The 23,248-nt window shown below is 31.9% G+C and overlaps 1 protein-coding gene across 3 annotated transcripts in view; it reads left to right on the top strand.

The window, feature by feature from the left end:
* The window catches only part of Ada2a (Transcriptional adapter 2A), a 74,236-nt gene that overhangs the window by 31,534 nt on the left and 19,454 nt on the right, over nucleotides 1-23,248 (top strand). For all 3 annotated transcript variants that reach the window (XM_085825383.1, XM_035378236.2, XM_085825384.1), the window contains exons 6-8: nucleotides 8,116-8,277; nucleotides 10,134-10,352; nucleotides 21,749-21,909. In XM_085825383.1, coding sequence (XP_085681509.1) covers nucleotides 8,116-8,277; nucleotides 10,134-10,352; nucleotides 21,749-21,909 — 542 coding nt within the window. The remainder of the gene's footprint in view (nucleotides 1-8,115; nucleotides 8,278-10,133; nucleotides 10,353-21,748; nucleotides 21,910-23,248) is intronic.

The following is a 23,248-nucleotide window of genomic DNA, read 5'->3' as shown; positions in this document are numbered from 1 at the left end:
ATGATCTATAATCCAGACCTCAAAGCTAAAATCTTTCTGCGCATGCGCCGCGTTGACACATGCGCATAGGCATTTACGCGTGCACGTAAGATCTTTTACAACTGCGCATATGCGTGTGCGCAGGTGCAGAAAACGTTTTCGCGTGTGCGTTTTATGTATAACAGACGGTATAAGCGAAAATTATCTAATTATCTATTTCAGTTAATGTTGATGATTGCGTTGTTCCTTAATCTTCGAATTGGATCTGGCTTATTATTTTTTGCAGACTGTAAGAGCAATTTTATAAAAGTAAACTTGAACTTTCGATTATGTCAAATAGAATTTCCGATTCTGGAGCTCCCCAAAGGATCGTACAAAACGAAAGTATGTTTCGATGTCCATCAAACAAAAAGTGGAATTGCTGCAAAAAATGGATAAAGACATGAAGAATGTGACAGAGAGGTTAGTGAAAACAAAAAAATTTCGATTGACAAGTTAGTCGGTATTCTCGGCACAGCAATTAACGGGACTTGAACAGCGGAACTTTGTAACTGAACAAGAAATCATGTCTGTTTATAGAATTAAAGAGAAAGTATTATCACATAAAACGAAGCAACTTAAACAACTTACATTGAAAGAAATGTTTAATAAAGTAAACAAATAAATATTAAACTTTTTTTTTTTTTTTTTTTTTTTTTGTAAATTTTGATACCCTTTAGATTATAATTGTTCTTTATTTCATAAATTACGATTTCATATTTTTAATTTTAGAATTTTTGCATGCCATCTTACGAGATTTAAACTGATGATCTATAATCCGGAAAAATCAATAATCCGGAATCGCAGAAGTCCTGACGAGTCCGGATTAACGACTTTTGACTGTATTAGTTTTGCCAACCTGCCAAGATTCATAATTTTCCTTTAACCACAAAGGTCCCTGCCACAACCGGGAAGCAATCATGCCCCAAGCAGAACAGCCATGTGACAGTAAATCACCAGCATTCATACTTCTGAGAACATGTTTTCATGCTTGAGGATTTGTCAACTATTGAATTTCTGGAACTCTGTTGGTCATGAAAACTGACCAGTTTCTCAGTTCTTTTATTTATGAAATGGCTGTAATAGAATCAGGCCAAAGCATTATTTTAAGACCTAGTAGAATGCTTTGATATTAGAATTCGCAGGCCTAGCAATTATACTACAAGCCATTAGCCCCAGTCATGACATACTCATGGGTTTGAGAGGAGATATTTTAGACTTTAATTTAATGTGGACTATCTTCATGTCAGAATTAACTGTTGATTGAGCAAAGAATTTACGCAGCATATGTCCCTTTGCTAGTATCAGCAAGAACATGCAATCCAAAAAATAAATTAATTCCCAATTAATGAGGCAAAGTTTCATTTTTTAGTTCATGTACATTTTTATGCCATTTTGAGAATTTATTCACATATCTAATGGTGATTAACAATCCCAAGTTATTTTTGACTTGTAACAGACACAAATCTTGTAACAGTAGCTTTGGTAGTATTGTTGTTGGAGGATAGACAAATCTTTTATACTTTTGACAAAATTAATTTTTTGGTTATTTTTATTTCCCATGCCAATGGCTTTAAATTAGTACAACTTCTTATAGAGTTATTATTTAAGTCTCAGTTTAGTCCCCAAAACAAAGGTTTCCTTAGAATACTTGTTAGCATTTTTACAAGCAACATTGCTTTCAAAGCAATGCAGATAGATTAAAACAGTCTCTAGATATGATGGATTTTGCTTGTTCTGTAAAGTGATTTTATTTGTTAAAGATAAAATCTCCAGTTCACAATTGTCTATATACAATGAGTTTTTCAATTTTTGAGCAGTTTTATCATATGGTAGAGAGTAGTGTTCTGAAAAATGTATTCAACAAATAAGGGCTAGAGCAAACTCCAAATGCAACTCGGCAATATCTATAAATTTCTTGCCCTTCATATACACGGGGAGCAAATCTTAAGAAAATTTCTGTCTTTGGTTGCAAAAAATAACATTAAAAAAGGTTTAAAAAGGTTTTTTCAATGTCAGCACTTATGCCAATTGAATACTTTCTAAACTTATAAAAAATATCAGTATCATTTCTATGAGATTAACTCCTTTAAATAAGTTATCAATTAAAGAAAGTTTCCTTCTCTTAAAGCTAGAAGCATCAAAAGCTGGAGAAAGTTTTGAAATTTTATTATTTAATTTAATCATTAGCCTATGATGTAAATAGTATCATTTGTTATTCAATTGAGTTTTCAGTGCACATTCAATGATACTTGCATTTTTCCATTCCTGGAATAACTTTTGATGATAATATAAAATTTTACCTTATTTCAACTTGTTTATCATTTTTTCATATCTTTTCCAGGTTAGTTCTTCATTATCAGATAAATGCATGGAATAGCATTTCTATGGCAATTCTAGTTCTCCAATCGGAATTTTTTTTTCCTTCAAATTATCTTTCTCAGCAGTTGTGACAAACTGACTATTCCTAAAATTTCCAAATTCCCATAATGCATGTAAAGGAATATTCCTAACATCCGTAGACAAAGTATTTAAACTGCTGTCACTTGTACATGATTTCTGTTTTCCAATTACCATCTGCCCAAGTTTAGTTTTTGCAGCTCTTAGACCTGAATCTAACTCAAAGAAGTTCTCAATCAGCAATTTTCCCAAAGCATCAGCTCCAATGAAAAAGTCAATCTCAGTTTCCTTGCAGAAAATCTGTTAAATCTACTTTATTTTATTTCATATCCTTAGTTTTTGGAATAAATCTGCATATCGTTTTCTCTTTAGAAACTTAAAAACTACAAATATATGACTTTTTTTAAATCACTGACTTTGGTATAAAATACCTTATGATCCTCAATTTTGTTTCATTACCCCAAACAACATGTGTATTATAGTTTCATTCATAATTGGAGGAACAGTCAGTAATGCCATAATTCTTTTGCTTATGTTACTATTTTTGGTAGCAAAATCACATTCTTGAGCCAAATGACTACGCGAAGAGTTTGCAAGTAAACAGTTTTGCTTCTACAGCAATTAGAGTGGGAATTCTCTGTATTAAATGCATTGTTTTTTCCTTGTTTAATACACATAGTATCAGAATGAGAATTATTACATGAAGAACAGTTTTTTTGATTTTTAACGTAATAAAATTTGCTTAAATGACCTGCTTTTTAAAGCCATGAAAAACATCACCTTCCTTTAATAATAACATTTTAAAATCACTTAATGTCATTTTTCTTTCTTTAAAACATCTTTCACTGGGATGGAACTTACCGCAAAATATGCAGTTAGGTTGCATACCTGTATTTTTGTCAAGGTTTTATGCAGGAACCATCTCAAGTTCAGTTTGCTTTGTTTTTTCAGAAACAGAGCTCTTCCTTTCAAAGTTAAGGTGAGAACTAAACCGAGTTCTTGCTAGTGACAATATTTCTTTGCCTTGAAATTTGGAAAAGAAAATTCATCAGTTTTAAAGAAATTTGGAAATTTTAAAGAATTTCTTCTTACCCATATAAGCAGAACTCCTTATGGGAGGTGGCTTTCCTTATGGAATTAGAAAATCTCCAGTCTTTTCTTTCATTCTTCCTAAGGTATTCAAAGCTCTCAGTTTAGCTTCCAGTCCATCATATAAAGCTTCCAAATTGGTCTTGGTTCATCCAGTCATGCCGTTCTTCATAACCATGCTTAATAAATCACAAATGTACATCTGGACAACCAAATCATCCCTTCCGGATCATTCTTTTAACTGTTCAATGACCTTTAAGTAATTTTCCACTCATCAGAAAACTGTGAATAAGATAACTCAGCTTTCAATTTTGGCTCCCCAGACTGCCCTAGACCTTGCATCGTACCTTTATCAGGTAGATACTTGTCTTCATTAATCTTCTGAAATAGTCTGCAGAAGGAAAAGTAATCTTTTGGGCCACTGAAAATTTCTTCAGCTCAGTTTTTGATAAATTAAATTTTCTTTCATCTCTGTACATTTAAGCTTCTTCAGAACCATTTGTATTCAGTTTTCTACGGTCTTCAGTAAATTTTTTTTTTCAGCAATTAGTGACTGAAAGCCTTCAAATTATCTCTGGAAATTATCAATAGGCCGCAGCTTTAAAATGAAAACGTCATTTTTATCTTTAACAAGCTAAGTTTCAATTTTCTTCAGACTGAAAGTAAATGACATTCTCAGTCCCTTCATTCATGCTTTTAATACATTCAAATCCAACTCCAGGAAATAATTCTAGCTTCAAAGTGCTAGATTTAAAAACACCCATCCCACTGTATGGATAGTGGGTATCACTTTCTTACATTAAGAACGAAAAGCCAAAATTTAATTCATGAGTTGCATCTGTACAATGCAGAGTGTTTTGGAAAGTCTGGGAGTATAAAAGTCATTCCATAAAACATGAAACACTCTATTGAAGTCCATGAAATGCATACAAGAACAGACACGATGACTAAGATTCTTTCACATTCCCAACTAAAGACTACCTGTGATTCTCATACGTTCTAGAAGCTGATGTCACTTTACCCTAACCTCAGTTCACTTCAATACGCAACAGAACGCTATCAGTACTAACCTTGTGCGGGTAATTGCTTCAATCTATTGCTGTTTTGTTGGCCAGTCAGCTGTTCTTTTCCCTATTTAACATATATTAATTCTCTCAACTAGTTGTAAATGAACTGGAATGCAATTATGAATGTTACATTACCATTTTTTAATCCGTTTTCAAATAAAGTACTATATTGTATCCATTAATGCATTCTTTCTTTGATGGTAGAATTCCATAACTTTGAAAACAAACTGCTTAATGACCATTTCTCAGTTGACAGGATACCAAAAATGGATGAAGTGGAATTTATTTTTCTCCCTTAGCACAATTTTAAAGATATTGTAGATTTCTTTTGATTCAAGGTCTGCATCAGACTAAAATTCAAATTCATGCAGTGCTCCTTCAAATGGATCATTTCCAAGAATTCTACTTTGTAACTAGATTATATATGATTTAAGCTAATGTTTGTTTTCAATCATTAGTGTGAGCCACATTCAAATGGAATCGGAAGAGAACTCTTAGCCATTCATGTACCTTGTCTTTGATTAGCTTAGCCACCCATAACAAGCAGTATTTTTTATCTTAAAATAAACCGTTGCATATCAAAATTTACTTTACAAATCGGGTCTAGGAGAAGTGTCCTGTTAATTTATGCATTCCATAGCATGATACGAATTTAAGATGTCAGCAACTGTGAGACTGAGCTCTTAATTTCATCACTTTCAGTAGGAGGAAGATACTGATTCTATGAAAATAAAATGCTGAAGTATGGCAGAAAAATATTCAATTTTTTATAATGGTATTTATTGACAATAGTACCTATATAACAGTTAGTGAGAAACAAATGCTAAAACTTGTGATTTTTTTCTCTTGTAAATACATTTTTCAGATTCTAAGATGTTCTTTTTTTCCCATATAAATGCCTCTGAAAATAATATTTATTAGCTTCAGAGTTCATCATATTTTTAGAAAATAATAGTGGAAATTTATATACTACAGCAGGAATGCTCCCAAAATCTGAGAAGGTTATGCAATAGTATAAATAAGACAGTCAGAATCAGACTCTGTTATTAAAATGCATATATCTAAGGCTCAAAAAAATTGATTCTGATATTTATTCAAGAGAAAGGGGTGGATAAAGTAGGTATATTTACATGAGTATTAAGTAGTCACATTATTTTTTTCCTTTCTCAAGGTGTTCAGAAAGCGAGCTTATCTAAACTTTAAAATGGATTTTCCCACATAGCGATTTTTTTTTTTTTTTTTCATCTTGCTAATTGATTTACTCATGGAATTTGAATGCATTTGCAACAACTTGCAAGCTGTAGCATATGACAGCACTTCGAGCAGCATTAAATGATTTAAAGCCTAGGAATTAGCAGTGAACAACAATAAGAAAGGACTGGATTCAAGATACAGAGAAGTAGAAATGAAGATATATCATTAAATGTTACAAAATTAATATTATTCTTATTAGAATGCAGGTTTTTTTTTAAATAAATAATATTGTGATAGTTGCCGATAGTTTATTCATGAATACTTTTCATTTGTTTTGTTCTTACTGCTACTGTATTCTTTGGAAAATTAATTAATTGCATAATTTTCTCCTCTCAGTTTTTGTATTATAAAATTCCAAAGTTAGAGGAGGGGAATATGAGAGCAGAAACAGTATTTTCAAATTTTAGAAATTAAAAATTAAGCACCAAAATTGACTAAAAATTAAGCCAATAAGAAACTTGTGAAGCTGTTTCTTGTCACAGCAAATAAGAAACTTGTGAAGCTCTGCATTGACTACAATGCAGAGCTAATAAAAACTTTTGCCAAACTGTGTGATTTACTATCAGTTTTGGATAAGCATGACATAATCATATTTTCACCTTGGTTTTATGTAAATGCAATTAATATTTTAGAAGTTGATTTAATTTTTGTAAAGAACAAAGTACGTTAACTGCTTTTTTTTTTTTTTCCCCTCCCTCCCGTAGCATATTGGAAAAAAAAAAAAAGTGATTGAAACTTAGGACCTGCTTTCAATGGAACAGCACGTAATATATTTAAAAAATTATGAGATCCTGGCATCGAGAAAATTGTATGTTAATGGGCATGATAAGCCACTGTATTTGAAAATCGATAAACACTGGCTGTGCAGAGTGAAAAATTATGACAAGCAATTTAAGTTTTTTATATGTCATATTTGTAACTTAAGCGACTGGCAGGTAGCAATTGACGACCAGTGCTGCCTGGAGATTAAAATATTTCCAGGTGGTGCGTCGCTCTTCTGAAGGAGTAATAGTGGAATTTGAACCTCTATGATGTGCCCCAAAGGGGGAGTGGACCTGTAATGTGATTAAGTTCATGAGGCAGGGCAGCCTATACTTATGTTATGTTAACTTGTATATATTGATTACCTAACTAAGCCAGAATGCTTGATGCAAATTGGTGTGATCTCTGCCAGTTTTCGTGGTGGACGGAATTTTGTGATTGGATAAGATGTTTTATTTTCATAACAATACATTGGCTTTTATGTCTAAATTGCGCCTTTTTTTTTTTTTTTTTTTTTTTTTTTCTCTGTTTAATTTCACATAATTTAAATGTAAGCTTTTGATGTTCAAGTTGAAAACAAATGACACTTTTTATAATTTTAGACCAGAAATTTATTTTTCCTTTCATTTGGCATTTCTACCTTCATTTGCATTTTTTTACTCTCTGACTGGCAGGGTTTTATATATATATATATATAGTGCCATATTGTTTTTATCTAAAATACTTTTGCTGCCAGTTTTAGGAAAGTATATATATGTGCATCATGAACTATGTCCAAAAATTAAGGCAGTATATTAAAAATACATAAATCTGGGTATAAAGTATTAGGGGCAGTTTGCCATTAAAATGAAGGAAATACCTCTTTCTCACAGTAGTTTTGGAAAATTTGGGCTTTGTTAGCAAAAACCTGTGCTGGTCAGAAGGTTAATATGTTAAACTGGAATTTTCACATATCCAATGCTTGGCCTTTATGGGTCTTTAACTGTAGCATGCATGGTGTTTTGCTTTTGTTCTTTATCTTCTCTTCCTCCTTTGTGATTTTCTTGGGTAGGTTGTACCATATGCTGACTGGTGTTTATTTTTAAATACAGAATATGCTGAATACAGCTCTACTTAAAGAGAAACAGACTTACCTCAAATTATTTGTTGAAATATACATTGCCCCCCCCCCAAAGATTAAGATCTGTTTAGGAAAGTTGCCTAGTTTTGTAATTGATTATTTAACTTTATCTATTTTTGAAGTCATGATACATTCTTTTTCAAACAGTTTTCTTAAAATATGCCTAACTTACTAATGTTTAACTGAGTTTTCCCCCTTTTTTTTAAGTTCATACTTATTATCAAAATGAAAATAAGAAACTGATTTATATAAATAAATATTACCTAAACCAGGCGTAGCTGTACTAAAACTATTACAGTACAATGCTAGAGATAACCAAAGTAGAATCTGAGTTTTGAATGTTATCTCTTATGCTGAAATTTGGCTTAATAAAATTAAAAATATACTGAATAATTTTTGTTTTAGCTTTTTCTCAAGATCCACCTCGTCCAGTCATTGGTTCAGCTATGTATCAAGAAATGGCTGGTTATATGCCTGCTCGGGGTGATTTTTCATCAGAATATGATGATTATGCTGAATTAGATATCAAGGATTTGAGTTACGAAAAGGATGATCCATTTTGGAATGGTAAGACTTTCTGTCACTAAAACCTTTATCTTCAGAAATATGGCACTGTTGACATATAATACAAAAGAAATATATGTTAAAAAAATAATTATATTGCAACATAAGTATTAAAAATATTTTCATGTTTGGTTGAGAAAGCAAAAGTTTGGTGATCTTACTTTTATGAATTGAATGTAAAATTTGTAGACTTTCTCCTTAGTGTTTTTAACACTTTTTAAGGCATCTTAATTAATTCTATTTGAGGCTGTCTGATTAGTTATAACTTTTTATTAGTTTTACTGAAAAAAAAAATTAAACTTTTCTTTAGAAGCATTTTAATAATCTTTTAAAATTTTATTTCTTGTATTGAATCTGTCAGTCTGGGATTAGAAAATTTCTACACATTTCTGTGAAATCTATATCGGTCTAATTTAAGTAGTAAATGGGAATATAAGAGGCCCTAATGAAAATCCGGGAAGGAAAATACCCTGAATTCTATGCAGATCAGTTTGTGAAGACTCCCATAAAAATAAGTAATATCTTTTAAAAAATTCAAGTTAACAAAATGGCTGATTGAAAAGACTCCTTTTTCAAGTTTGAAAAATTCCATGAATCACCTGTGTGGACTTACATATATAATAATGGACTTCACTTTGGGAAGTTTCTTTAGTAATGCATTCACCTGAGGAGGAAATTAATGTATCATCTTTTCCTTTTTCAGCAGAGGTGACTTTGTTATAAGCTACTTAATTACAGGTTTTTGTCTCTAATTATGTAACTTATGCAACTGTAATTTATTCTCTAAAATCTTCCTTTATTCTTTTTATTTAAGAAAAGTGTAATTTTTCCATCCCATGATTAAGGTATTAATTCTGCAATATCTGAAATGTCATTCTTTTTAATTAATTTGGCCTTTTATCTCTTTTAATTACTATTATAAAACAAGTATTTTGGGTGATTTTTGTTGCAAATATTAAGTTATGTAATTCTGAGTAAAGGTTTTAAACTGTTTGGTTATATTAAAATTAAAACTGTACATTAAGACATAGTAATGAGTCATTTGACCTTTTGAAAATATCCTACAAATTTAAATTATAAACTAATAGAATTCTCTCTCTGTGTTGTCTGTGATTTCAAATGGTGTAAAATATATTTCTGATCTTTTTCTTGATGTATTTTCTAAGATTTTTAACAGAGGATAACTATAAAATCTGAAATCTTTAGTTTTATTTTTTATGGCATTAAAATAATATAAATTTGCAATGCTCAACAAAACAGTGATTATAGTGAGACAGAACAGATCTGTAATAAATAGCCAATTCACTGCTGTTGTGAAACAATAGCTTTTACTTAACTTACTATCTAAATTATATCACAATAGGAGCAAATAGAAATAAACTTAAATTAATATCTACTTTACAAGAAATAAATATATGTACAATTTTTTTCTTTGGAAACAAACCATTGGCAGAGCGACTAAAATTTTAAAACGTAGGTTATTTCTCAGAGTGCCCGAATGATAATCATAAGACTGGGCAATGAGCATTTTTAACTGTCTTTAAAAGAAATCTCATGATCCATTAAACATGAATATTTATAAAGAAATATCATTCTTTAACTGCATTTTGATCTTGAACTTAAATTCTGAATAATAAAAGCTGTTTGTATATGATTTTTTTCGCAAAACGTTATTGTCTTCTTACTTGTAAAGTGTATAATTTTACTTAGAATATGAGTTGAATAAATGCACATAGTTTAATTATTTGAAAGCAACACAAGAAAGAGTAATTTGATATATATATGTATGTGATAATCTTCTTTTTAACGTCGTCCCCCCCTTTTTTTAATGTGAATTTTGATATTAAATGCTTTTTCAGAAATGCAGAGTGCAGTTTTAAGTATCTATCAATCAAGATTAAAGGAGCGAGCTCGAAAAAAGTGGATTATTATGACATATGGATTAATCAGCATGAAACGCAATCTAGAAGACTGGAAAAGGTACTCAATTCTGGGGAAAACAATACTTGATAAGATGAAAACATTTATGCGTCTTTTGGCTCCAGATGACTTTTATAAATTTCTGGAAGGTGTCCTATGTAAGTTGTTTTAAAATTTAAAAGTTCTTTTAAAATTAAAAACTTGAGTAATCACTGTTGATATTTGGGATATTTTTTGAATAAGATCTGTTTTACAGAGAAAAATTGGATTACTAAATAATTTAGGTGCTTTAGTCCCCCCCCCCTTAGATTTGTCTTAAGTGACTTTTTTATACACACTAGACTCCCATTTACAGGGGGTAATACCAAAGACAACATCTATGATTAATCAAAATAATTATTAATCCAACAGAATTAAAAAAACCACAGGAAAGAGGAATTACCCATATTAGGATTAACAATAAAATGCTATTAATATTTTTTATATATTTTTAAGCAGCTTAATTTAGAGAATAATTTCCAAGATGGGTTTTAATTAGTTAGTTGCTATCTTCATTTCTACTACTTACAAATGAATTTGACATTTAGATGTTCACTCTCAGAGTATCCCCCCCAGTGACACAGTCATGATACAAAATGGGTTGATTGCAAAATTCCAATTTAAGATATATACATTCAAATAAAAGTTATACTTTAAAATGTATGTGCAAAAAAGGAGAAATACGAAATATATGAATAGTAATATACAAGTAATAATACACTTAAATTATAATTGAAACATATAACAATACAATAAGAATTTTGAGCAACTCTCAAATGTATGCAAAAGAAATTAATCGAGTATATATATGTAATAATCATACTTTTTGGCGGAAGATGAAAACAATTCACTTAGTCATGGCCGAAAAACTGTTTTGTAGATGACTGGACATCACGCTGTAGTGAATGATCGCATGGAATTTGTAGAAGCACGACCAGCTTGATAACTAAACATCATTTATTCTTGGAAATGACAAATGGCTTAATACATAACTGTAGAAGACTAGGGGTGCTAAACGTGCCCCATAACTTTAGTTATGCAATTACATTTTATATAATGACGAATAGCTAGTAGAGGCTGAGGGACAAGCTGTCAGCACGCAGCCGAAGAGGCGAAAAAGATAGAAACTACGCAGTTATTAGCTATTTATACAAGATTGGTGCACAAAGTACAGCTAAACTGTAATTGGTTAAATTTTGGGTTTCAGTTCCATTTACATCATCAGAATTATATTTTTCTGAAAATGACGCAGTGCAAATAGGTTACTATTTTTAGAAAACAGAAGGGAATTAATTTTCTCTGCTAATTTAATCTTTTACATCCTAATTTAATCTTTATTTTTCTTACACATATATATATACACACAGTACAAAGTCCTAAATCCGTACACTCGTCGAGACTTCGGCAATTTCGGGTTTGGGATTTTTCCGGATAATAGATCATCAGTTTAAATCTGGTAAGATGGCATGCAGAAATTATACAATTAAAAATATGAAATTATAATTTATGAAATAAAGAACAATTATAAAGGGTATCAAAATTTACAACAAAAAAAAAGCTTAATATTTGTTTGCTTTATTAAACATTTCTTTCAATGTAAGTTGTTTAAGTCGCTTACATAAAAAATTCAAAAAGTTCCTTTTTCGTATGTCATAGACAGTTGATTTTCCAGTGCCATACTCCTCACATAATTTTGAGATGGATATGCCTTTATCCATTTTTTGCAGCAATTCCACTTTTTGTTTAATGGACATCGAAACATGGTTTCGTTTTGTAGATCCTTTGGCAGCTCCAGAACTGGATACTCTTTTCGATGTAATCAAAAGTTCAAGCTTTATTTTTATGAACTTGCTGTAATAATAACAGTCTGCAAAAAATAATAAGCTGGATCAAATTAGAAGATTAAGGAGCAGCGCAGTCCGCTACATTAACTGAAATACCTTAGAATTAGTTAAGATAATTTTAGCCTAGCTTAATAGCGTCTGTTATACATTATTGGCTGTGTATCACAAGATTGGCGATGAAAGTCAAGTTGTTCTGCTAAATATTGTCTTGCTCCTATTGCGTACTGAATTAAGCCTGAACTGTATTAGTTATTTACTATACCTAAATTTATTTTTTGCACATGCTTAAAACTAATCTGAGTCCTGAATAAATAAACTCCCACATATACATAAGGCTTTATCTAGGGCTGGCGCTAGATACTGCCGGGTGCAGTCTCTAAATTCTGCTACAAAGGGCCTTCCTAAGTTCTAAATTTTTGCCGTGCCTAAAGTTTGGATCCCAGTGCTTTCCCCCCTAAATTATGAAAAACTTCTCATCCCTTAATTTTGCTGCTCGGTACTTCTCCAAATTCCAAAAATTGTGTCTTCGCTAAATTCTGCCGTCTGATGCGGCCATATTCTTCCGCCACTTCTGGGTTTATGGTGAATAACATATCAGTTATTCTCAATTAAAATAGCACTAAATGTAATCTTTTAGTCTATGAGTTTCATTAACAAAATCTACTTTTAGCATATGAAAAGAAATTTTTATTGAATTTTTCCTCGTCAACATTTCTTAGAGCATTTAAAAAATCTATAATTATCGCCAAGCAGCAAGCAGTTAGCAGAAAAAGTTGCCTTACTCTTGTTATTCAATTACTAATATAAAAAAAAGTTTAGACATCACTGCATGAGTTACTACTGAAGCTGTCATGTATTGATAAACATGTGGTGATGAAAGCAAAATATAATAACTAATGACTCGCCAGGTTGGCATCATGGATATAAAATAGTGAATGTTTCGGTTTGAGATGTAATGCCAAGCAGACACTCAGCTATGGAGCCAAATTGTGAATCTCACAAATTTATGCTTACATGATTGGTTTTTCATAACGATGTATTTTATTTAGTGCCTAAGTGAAATTAAGAATCGGAATTTTTAAGTGAAAATCTCCGCATGTTTCATTATGGAAGGAAAAATCAAATGTGCATGCGTAAAGCATACCAAAAAATAAAGTTTGTGGCTTTGAGGCCCAGATTTTAGATCATTCCGGATAATGGACGTCCGGATTTTGGACTTTGTGTGTACTATAACTTTTTCCAGCAGACCACAAGAGAAAAACTTTAATTGTATTACAGTGATAAGTTTATCAGGGAAATGAGCACTACGTCCATTGTTAGTAACTACTTGTTTTTGAACAATTTTTTATGTGAAATCTGAGGAATTACAGGTGAATCTATAGGTTCTGACAATACATATGCTGGTTTTAAGCGATCGATTGAAACTGTGGTCTTTTTGTTATTTACCTCAATAATAAAATTTTTGTCTATTCATTTAACAATGGCATGAGGACCAGTGTAAGGTGGAGTTAGAGGAGGTTTAATAGAATCGATATGCAGAAATATATGAGAACAGGTTTGAAGTGCTGGGTATACATAAATTGATGGTTGAACATATTTAGAGTTTAGAATTGGTCTAACTGAATGCATGACTGATCGAAGCTGTGACACATAAGATTCAGAAGGAGGTACAAAGTTAATAACATTCAGCATATCTGAGGATAATCTGAGTGTTGTACCGTAAATAAGTTCAGCACAAGTAGCATTTATATCTTTTTTAATGGCAGATCTGATACCCAATAGAACTATAGGCAGAATTCCGGACCATTTTAGATTGTTATGAGCCATTATTGAACTTTTAAGTTGCCTATGAAATCTCTCAATTAGCCCATTAGACTAAGAATGATAAGCAGTAGTTCTAATGCGATGTGTACCAAAAATCTTCATTAAATTCTTAAATAAATGAAATTGAAAATTCTTACCTTGATCATTTGTTATTGATACCATACAGCCTATTCTAGCTATCCAGTTATACATTATTCTAGTTATCCAGTTATACTTCACAAGTAGTTTGAGCTGACTTGTCGGCAGTAGGTATAACTTCTGGACATCTGGTAAACCTGTCAATAATTGTCATGCAATAAAGGTTACCTTCAGATGGTGGAAGAGGACTTATAAAATCAATATGGATATGAGTAAATCTTGCATCAAGCAAAGAAAAAGTAGCCAAAGGTGATTTTGAATGTCTATGAATTTTAGAACATTGACACTGTAGGCAAGCTTAAACAGCAATTTTAATAAATTTCTTCATATTAGGCTAAAAATATCGCTTAGCGATTAGTTTTGTTGAGGTTGAAATACCAGCATGAGAAAGACAGTAAATCTGCTGGAAAAACGTTATAGCGAAAAGATTCAGGAATGAATGGACGAGGTACAGATGAAGGACAAAATAATGGGAACACCTGTGAAAAAGTATGACATATTTCACACCTGCAACAGAAGTTTGCCATCTAGTGAGCATGAAGAGGAAGGTGTCAGTCTCTCAACAGCAGTCACCTGCGTTGCATGCTTCGATCGAACTGCCTGTGAGAAGTTGAAATGTCAGACCTGTCAGAGTTCCAAAGAGGAATGATAGTTGGGGTGTGTTTAAGTGGAGCATCGGTTATGGAAAGAGCAAACTTTGTGGGGGGGGGTGCAAGGAGAAGGGTATCAGCCGTTATGCCAGTATACACGAAAGAGGGGAAAACGACATCTTCAAAGCACAACAGTGGGCGAAAGTCAAAGTTGGCTGATAGGGATAGGCGAGTCTTGAAGCGCGTAGTAGCCCCAAAGCACAAGCAATCTTTATCTGATATAACATCCAAAATGAATAGTCATCTCCAGGACTCTGTTTCAACAAAAACAGTCAAAAGGGAACTTCATGCTGCGAACATTTATGGCAGAGTGGCAATTCGTACACCTTTGGTGACAGCAACTAATGCCTTCAAGTGATGCCAGTGGTGCAAAGATCATAAAGGCTGGCCGCCGCAGCAGTGGCAACAGGAAATATGGTCAGATAAATTGTCATTTGCCCTAATTCAGATGACCAGAAGCGTTTATGTCTGGAGAATGCCCAAAGAAGCGTTTCATCCTGACTTCCTCTTGCCGACTGTGAAGCATGGGGGTGTGCCATTATGGTATGGGGTGCGATATTTTGGCGTGGTCTTGGGCCACTTGTTATTCTGCATGGGAGGATCACTATCTAAGCATTCTAGGGGATTATGTCCACCCTTTTATCCAGACTGCATTCCCTGGTAAGCGACCGCTTTTTCAAGACAACAACACCCCTGTCCACACTGCTAGGTGTATCCAAGAATGGTTCGAAGAGCATGATGATGCAATGGAACATCTTGCTTGGCCCTCTTAGTCACCCAACTTGAATATTATTGAACATTCATGGGCATAGTTGAAGTCCAAACTTCGTTCCCGATTTCTACCTCCAACTGGACTTTCGAAATTAGAGACTGCTCTGCGGGAGGAATGGCTTAAGATTCCTTTAAATATTGTCCATGACCCTTATGCATCTATCACTTGTCACATTCAATCTGTTCTTCAGTCAAAGGGTGGCCCAACCCCCTATTAATAAAGATTTTCCATTATTTCACAGGTGTTTGCGAACATATTATTTTGTTCTCTATCTGTATACCTGTGTCCATATTGCAGTAAAGAGTAACATCTTCTAAAAGAAAATAATGTTTCTCCAATATAAAAACTGGTGAAGATTGAGATTAAGAATTTTAAATTTTGGAGTCCTGAATCTGTGCTTCAGATAATTTTTTGTAATCAATGTGTTGATTATCAGATACTGCATCTATTTATACCATGGATAAGGCATCAGCAATGATATTGTCACTACCTTTGATGTATCGTATGTCAGTAGAAAATTGGCCTATAAAATCAAGATGACGAAGTTGTCACATAGAACACTTTCGAGCTTTTGCTTAAAAGCATATATTAAGGGCTTTTGATCTGTTTAGATTGTAGAGGCCCTGCCTTCAAGCATCTGCCAGAATTTCCTAATGCACAAATATATAGCCAATAGTTCTCAGTCGTAAGTTCATCATTTCCTTTGACTTTTGCTGAGTTTAACAGATAGAAATGCAATGGATTCCCAAACTTAATTATGCAATTGCATTAATTAGCTACCGACCACAGCATCAAATCAATCAGTACAAAGTTTCAAGGAGCACCAGAAATTGGGTGTCTGAGAAGGGTTGCCTCAACAATTGCCTCTTTTTCCCATTCGAAAGGGCATTCTTTTATTTTGCTTCGTTGTGAAGGTTTCTTGTTATTAATTCAGCCTTCCAATAACCTATTCAAGGGAACTAACACATGCAAAGTTCTTGGGACAAAACATCTATAAAAGTTAAATATGCTGAGATAGCTGAATTAAGGTGTTTGGTTTAGAAAGTTTTTGAATGGTGTCCATCCTGTCAGGTAAAGGTATTAAACCCTGTTTAGATACTTGAAAACCTAAAAACTCTAAAGGTGTTAACCCATTGACGCACGGTGGTTGCACCCTGAAACCACCAATTTTCGAATTTTTTTCCCTCTTTCTGAAATTTCTGAGTGAAAATCAATTGATTACTGATCTTTGACCTCTAAATAACACAAAATGGCTGCAGAATCATACATGTTTTAAGTCTTAGTACTTCAAATCGAATGCCTTTTAAAATTCGTTTTCAATGAGACAATATAACTTCCTTTTATTAAGATAAAGAACTTTAAATTTCAAAAGTTAAATTGCACATCATGATTTCTATTGTGAACAATAAAAAATTACAATAATTAAACTTCATATATATAAAAAAAATCTATCTATATTTATGGCATTTGCTTTGTGGTTTCAGGGTGCAACCACTGCACCACTAGAGCATTGTGCCACAATGCTCACTATCCTCTAGAGGCTCGGTGGTCGCGCCTTGAAACCACTGCTCTTCATGATGCCGTTTGCTTGCTTTTCAAATAGGAATGTTTATTTTTACCTGGAATTGATAAGGGGTTTGGAAAACATAGAGTTATTTTATTACTAAGGAATACACGCACCTGCCCAGTGAAAAGGTCTTTCTTTACCAGAGATTTTCTCTGACCTCAACACACTTGCTTCCCAAGCTAGTATTGTGATTTTATAAATTATTTGGTGTGGTTTAAATTTAATGTAAATATACTTTGCTATAATTAAAAATAGAAATAGCGTAAAAGTTTTATTTAAATTAAAAAATATTTTCTAAATATTTTGGGATGAAATACGAATAAAATAAATATAAATGGGAAACAAATGATCCGTACCAAAGCCAAAAAGACCGAGCCCCCCCCCCCCCATTAACACAAAAAACCACAAATTTCATGTGCCGGATGAAAAGAAACTAAATCACACTGGACATACACCAGTAAAATTTAGAAAATCCAGGCAGTGTACATTTTGTAGCACAAGGAAGAAACCTCATAGAACAAGATGCATATGCAAAATATAAAATGTGAAGGCTTTCAGATTTTATATTATGATCATCATTAGATTTTGTAAAAAGAAATTTTGGGTGGAGAAATTTTTAATGAAATAAATGACTGAACTTTGTTATGAGCAGTGTGACTCGTACTCGGAGTCTAGTTCTTTTCAATGGAAATGCCAAATACCTCTTTGGAATTTAATTTATATCTTTATTACCACTAAACAAATAAAAACACTAGCATAGTTTTTTTATATGCTGTGCATGTGAAAACCCCTTTTTTCAGCTATACTCAGACAGCGGCAAACAAGCCAGTCATCCTCTTCTCTTCCCCTCCATATTCACTCAACCCACCAGTCGTCATGACCAGTTTTTACAAATGCTACATCACTTTCTTCACTTTTGTCTCACTAAAGAAAAAGTTGTAAAAAGTTTTTTTTTTCCCCTTCCCCTTAAAGGAAATTTTACATCTCCTCTAGTTTATAATTAGTTGACTCTTGTCAAAAAACTGAAACCATCAAGGAAATCCCTCTCCTCTTGGGCACAGCATTAAACCCCCTTCTAGGTCAGCATTACATCTCATATGTTCACCGTTTTTGTGCCTGTAAGATCGCTGTTGCATGAAGTGATGAATTGAAAGTGATTTGATGAAGTGAAAAATTCCATTACTGCAACTGAATTTGTCACAATTAGTTTTGTATTCCTGACTATTGCTAAGAGATGGCACGACTGGTCCTTGTATCTTCACAATTTTCTCTGGGAGATTTCCCACCTTGAAATTGAAATCATTTTGTACTTTCTGTAATTACACTTTCATTAGTGTTGTTTTTGTGTATCAAAGCTTTCATGATGGATTCAGAGAGTGAATCTTAGGTTAGTGAATGTAATATCTCTGAGCCCGAAGATGATGGCTCTGGAGATACTATTTTTTCAGACTCTAGTGAAACAGAAGACGATGATGATATGAGCTCAGTAAGTGTGATGTGACATGCAGGTGTTATATCAGTTAGGTTTTTTTTTTTTTTTTTTTTTTTTTGTATGTGTGTGATAAATGTGGTTTTTATGCTCTGATGTCCCAGGCAGATTGTAAAGCTGTTTTAATGGTAAGGTTGAGAACTATTTTCTGAAGCATTTTTTTACATAATTTCAATAATTATTTTTATGTAGATATATATATATATATAGCATTTTGCACGTGCTTTTCAGAATTCAAAGATGTCTGGTAGGAAGCGTTTCGCGAGTGATATAACTTATATTCCTGATGATATTTTCAACACTGATAGTAGTTTTGACTCTAACTTCAAGTATATTGAAAATAGTTGTAGCGACTCTGACTTTTCCTTTTATATCATTATTCTTCAATTTCAGGATTCTGACAATCATTTTCTATGATCTAATTCTATATTGAAAAAAAACTCTTTTACAAAAAATTTTTGTATATTTTAACTCTAAAATATATTACGCAATTTTTGAAATACACAATTTTTGAACCTATTTTGATAAAAAAAAAAAAAAAACATATGCAGTGAGAGCGTTAATAAATATAGTATAATATATATATATATTTTTTTTTTAATTTAGTATTTTCAAATTTAGGATAAAATATATATTAATTTTCAGCAATTAAACAAAAAGTGCTTTTTTAGCGGTCAGAAATTTGAAAAAAGAAACTTACCTAGAAGAGGTTTAGGGGGGGAACTAAAATCAGAGAGCTTAAGAAGATTTCATATTGAGAATCAAAAAATAACAGTACCCCCGTTCCCCCCCAAAAAAAACCATATGCAAAACATAAAACTGCACATACCAAAATGTCCTTTTCTAGAGTTACATAATACTAAACAAGCATTATAATACCAATATAGTTCCTTGACATTTCAACAGTTAACATTTTATCTCATGGTACACTCCCTTCCACCCCCCAATGCATCTGAGTTTTTTACTTCTGGTTTATGCACTACAGTCATCTGGAATCTAGATAGAACTAATGCCCACCTTTTTAACCTTGTTATTATTTCCATTAGCACACACACACAAATTGTTTTTAACCACTCCAGTGTTATGCCATAATGCATTACATTTTAAGATAGGTACATTTAGTATATTGCTCTCACATCGTTTTTTCAACCACACGTAGTCTTGCATCAATAACCAGAATATTTTAAAATCCTTTCAATATTAATCAGTAACATGAGTACACAATAAATTATCTAAATATTTCTAAATACATTTGAACCATTTTAAAATTTGTATTGCCATACAATATCTCATTGATATATCCTTGATTTAAAAAAAATCATACCTGTTATATTAGAAATATACTTTCAGCACATTTCCATCATTTACTCTCAGTATTTAATGGCTGTAGTTGCCCCAAAATACTGATCAAGTTATGAAAATCATCAAAAAATTTTTCTTTCTTTCTTTTTATATAATCTAATTACTGTGGGAAAAACTATCTTTTTTGGGAGGTAGGAATTTAGAGGGACTTCATTAGCAGTGATCTATCTAACTTAGCCATGCTGTTTTAATGGAAATAATAACTCTTTATTTTTCCCCCATACTTCTCACTAGCATAGTTTCACAATATACAAACATTATATTGTCATTTTTATCATTGCTGTATTAAATTGCTTTCTAAATAGTAGCAAATTCAACAGTAGAGGGGGAAAAAAAAAGTTAGTCAAATATATCATATTTCTGTGAAACGAACTTGCTTAGGTTAATTTTTATAGATCTTTCCAAAAAGAAAAAAAATTAAATTTCAGTTTACCTTATTTTGTAAGTAAGATCTGATGATCCTTTACCTTTTTACTTGGCACAGTTGCTCAGAAACAACGTGTATTTTCACTGGCTGTTATGGGAGATTTGCCATTTATTCCCAATCAAAGTGTTAATGTTAAATTGTTGATAGTTTCTGATTATAAACCCTAATTCTGATAACAGTTGCCAACCACTGGCTATTAATTTTTTCCCAAAAACAACAGCCATTTTCAAAAATGGTGGTGCATTAAGAATTACAGAAAACAGCAACTAATTAACAAAATTAAAAACACAAGAAGCATGCGTAATAAAACACTTTTTTTTTTTTTTTTTTTTTTTTTTTTTGTGTGTGTTTGTGTGTGTGTGTGTGTGTGTACATTGTTCTTCCCATATACACAGTGATCTACTTTAGCTTTAAAAAAAAATCAGAAAATTGCACAAATTTTGATCCATAACATTCTATCATTTATGAACTGCATGGAATCTGAATTCTTGCATTCCCTAATTGTTGGGTAAAATTCCATATTTCTAAAGATAGCTCTTTCTCTTTTTCTCTTTTGTCAGCCAGGAAACTCCACAGTCCGATTATATTCCTTACAAACAAAAAATTCATTCTGTAACAAAACAAGCAGTTGTGGCTTTCAAGTTTGAAGGTCAAACAGGCCATTCATCTACTGTACATGCATGCATACCTGAGTTGCCACATAAATTAATTTTGCTGATGTTATTGGTTACCTATTTTTTACCATGTAGTGTGTTGCTAGTGAATTCTTTTCAGGGTTCGAATTTTCTTAAGAGAATTTTTCTGTTAGTGATCTCATAAATTAAAATCCTTGGCTTCAGAAGATATTTCTGTATGCTACTTACTTCAGTATTTATCAACATTTATCAGACTTTAAAAATTATTTTAGTAGTTCGTGACTCAGCTTTTGTTTGAGGTGCAATTATTTATAAGACTGTACATTTTTTTAAAGATTTTGTTGAATTAATTCATCTGCAAACTGTAACTGTGCGTAGCAAAGATCTACTGAGTAGTTCTATATCAGAAAGTTGGTATGATACTGAAAGCTTAAAGAAAATTCTTACCTTTAATTTTAGAACCTAATACTGTGCCAACCTGGAAAGCTCAAATTCTGGAATAGTAATTCTTAATTCTCTTTACACAGCATTCATTATGAATTATTTTAAAATGTGTTTTTATAATATGTATTTTTATCAAAGTTTTTTTTAATTTTATAAAGAATCAAAATTTTTGTTTATGTTTATTTTGAAATAATGTGCTGTTTTAATGTTTCATTAAGAATTCATTCTTAATTCATTAAGAATTAAGAGTCATTTCAGAAGAGTAATTTTGAATGTATTATTATTATCCAATATGTTGACATCTTGTTTTTCCATCATATGCTAACCTACTTAATTGCGTCTGCTATGTATTGGATACCATAGGGGAACAAAAAACGAAACAGAGAATTAGAATGCTTCAGGATTGTCGTAATGCTGGAATAACACATTTGCACAGTATTGGAACATATATGAAGTTAAAAAGGCGGAGAGAAGAACGGCGAAGATACAAGACTGCTCTGGATGAAGTATTAGGGCAAATCAAGGCAAGATGCTTTTATTCCCTCTTTTCTAATATTTTATTGAATTTTTCTTGTGTCTTGTCTATAATATTAGATAATTATGGCTGATTAAGTTTGCTATTGGAGCAACTCAGTAAAATCTGTTTTTATTTAAACTAACACTTTTTCTTAATAAAAATATGCAGCAGTGTTTATATAGTTTTATATATAGAGTATTATTTAATCTTTTTAAAAAAAATTAATAAAAACAAAAATTTAACTATAATGGTATGTAATGAGTAAAATTAATTTTTGAGAAAAAGTATTCTAGCGATTATAACTTTTTCCTTCGTTATTTAATAGTTAAAACTGCTAAATTTGTGTTGCATGAAAAAATAATGAGTACTAAATAAAAATACTTTTCTGCTTATGAAAAAAATGATAGACTATTTAACTATCTGTTTTGTTGTACTATATTTTTATTATTATATTGTATTGGAATAATTATGAGTTGGTTCACCTCTTTTGTATTTTTTTCCAGTTAGGCTGTTAACTTTGATATTTTATATAATTATTAAATTATTATATCATAATTATATATATTGTAATAAGATTATAATTAATACTAAGATACCCTCAAAAATATTACAAAAATCTAAAATTAAAAATTGAGAACCAGTAAAACAAATTTAGAACTTTAGGAAAAGTGAAGAAGTCATGCATCTCCACAAAAAGAAACAAAATGAATTGACCAGACTTTTTCAGCACGTTAATGCCTGCAGTCATCCATGTCAAGCAGAAACCATGATTCATCACTGAGTGAGCAGTTATTAGTCCAGTTTAATGCATTCTACACTTTGTGAGTGCAACACAAGAGTAAGCATTGTTATGATGCCCAAAGAGCTAGAGGTAGAAGTTGCAGTGGTGCCCAACCTCTTAAGCTTTGCAACAATACATCATGACACTGCAGTCTTAAGCGACATGAGTAAGCTATTCTAAATTAGCTGATAGCAAAGTTATCAATGTATTTATTATGGTAGCTCTTATTGTTATAATATCCTTCTAAGATTCTGCCAACCCTGATCTGCATATGTTCACATGTCAGTTACAGACATCTTGGTAGGAACCAAAGTGTAATAGTATTATTTGATTGTGTCGTCATTCAACCTTCCTCCTGGACGGTTTGTTGGTAAAGTTTGACCTATTTTCGAAAAACAATGATGCAGCCTTTGTTAGATTTGCTCATTTGATAGAACCATTGTCAAGTGGGCAAAATTGCTCTTTTGAGGAATTTGATCAGAATCGTTTGATCGCTGAACTGAATTGTTTCTTTTTTGTGGCACTACCACTCACTAAAAATAACCTTGGTGAATAAGATTAGGAA

The sequence above is a fragment of the Stegodyphus dumicola genome, chromosome 10 (assembly GCF_044657685.1).
Source record: "Stegodyphus dumicola isolate Sdum_Otavi_A_Nest chromosome 10, ASM4465768v1".
In the NCBI taxonomy this organism is placed as follows: domain Eukaryota; kingdom Metazoa; phylum Arthropoda; class Arachnida; order Araneae; family Eresidae; genus Stegodyphus; species Stegodyphus dumicola.
The sequence above is the reverse complement of the archived record's forward strand: the minus strand, read 5'-3'. Positions and strand labels throughout refer to the sequence as shown.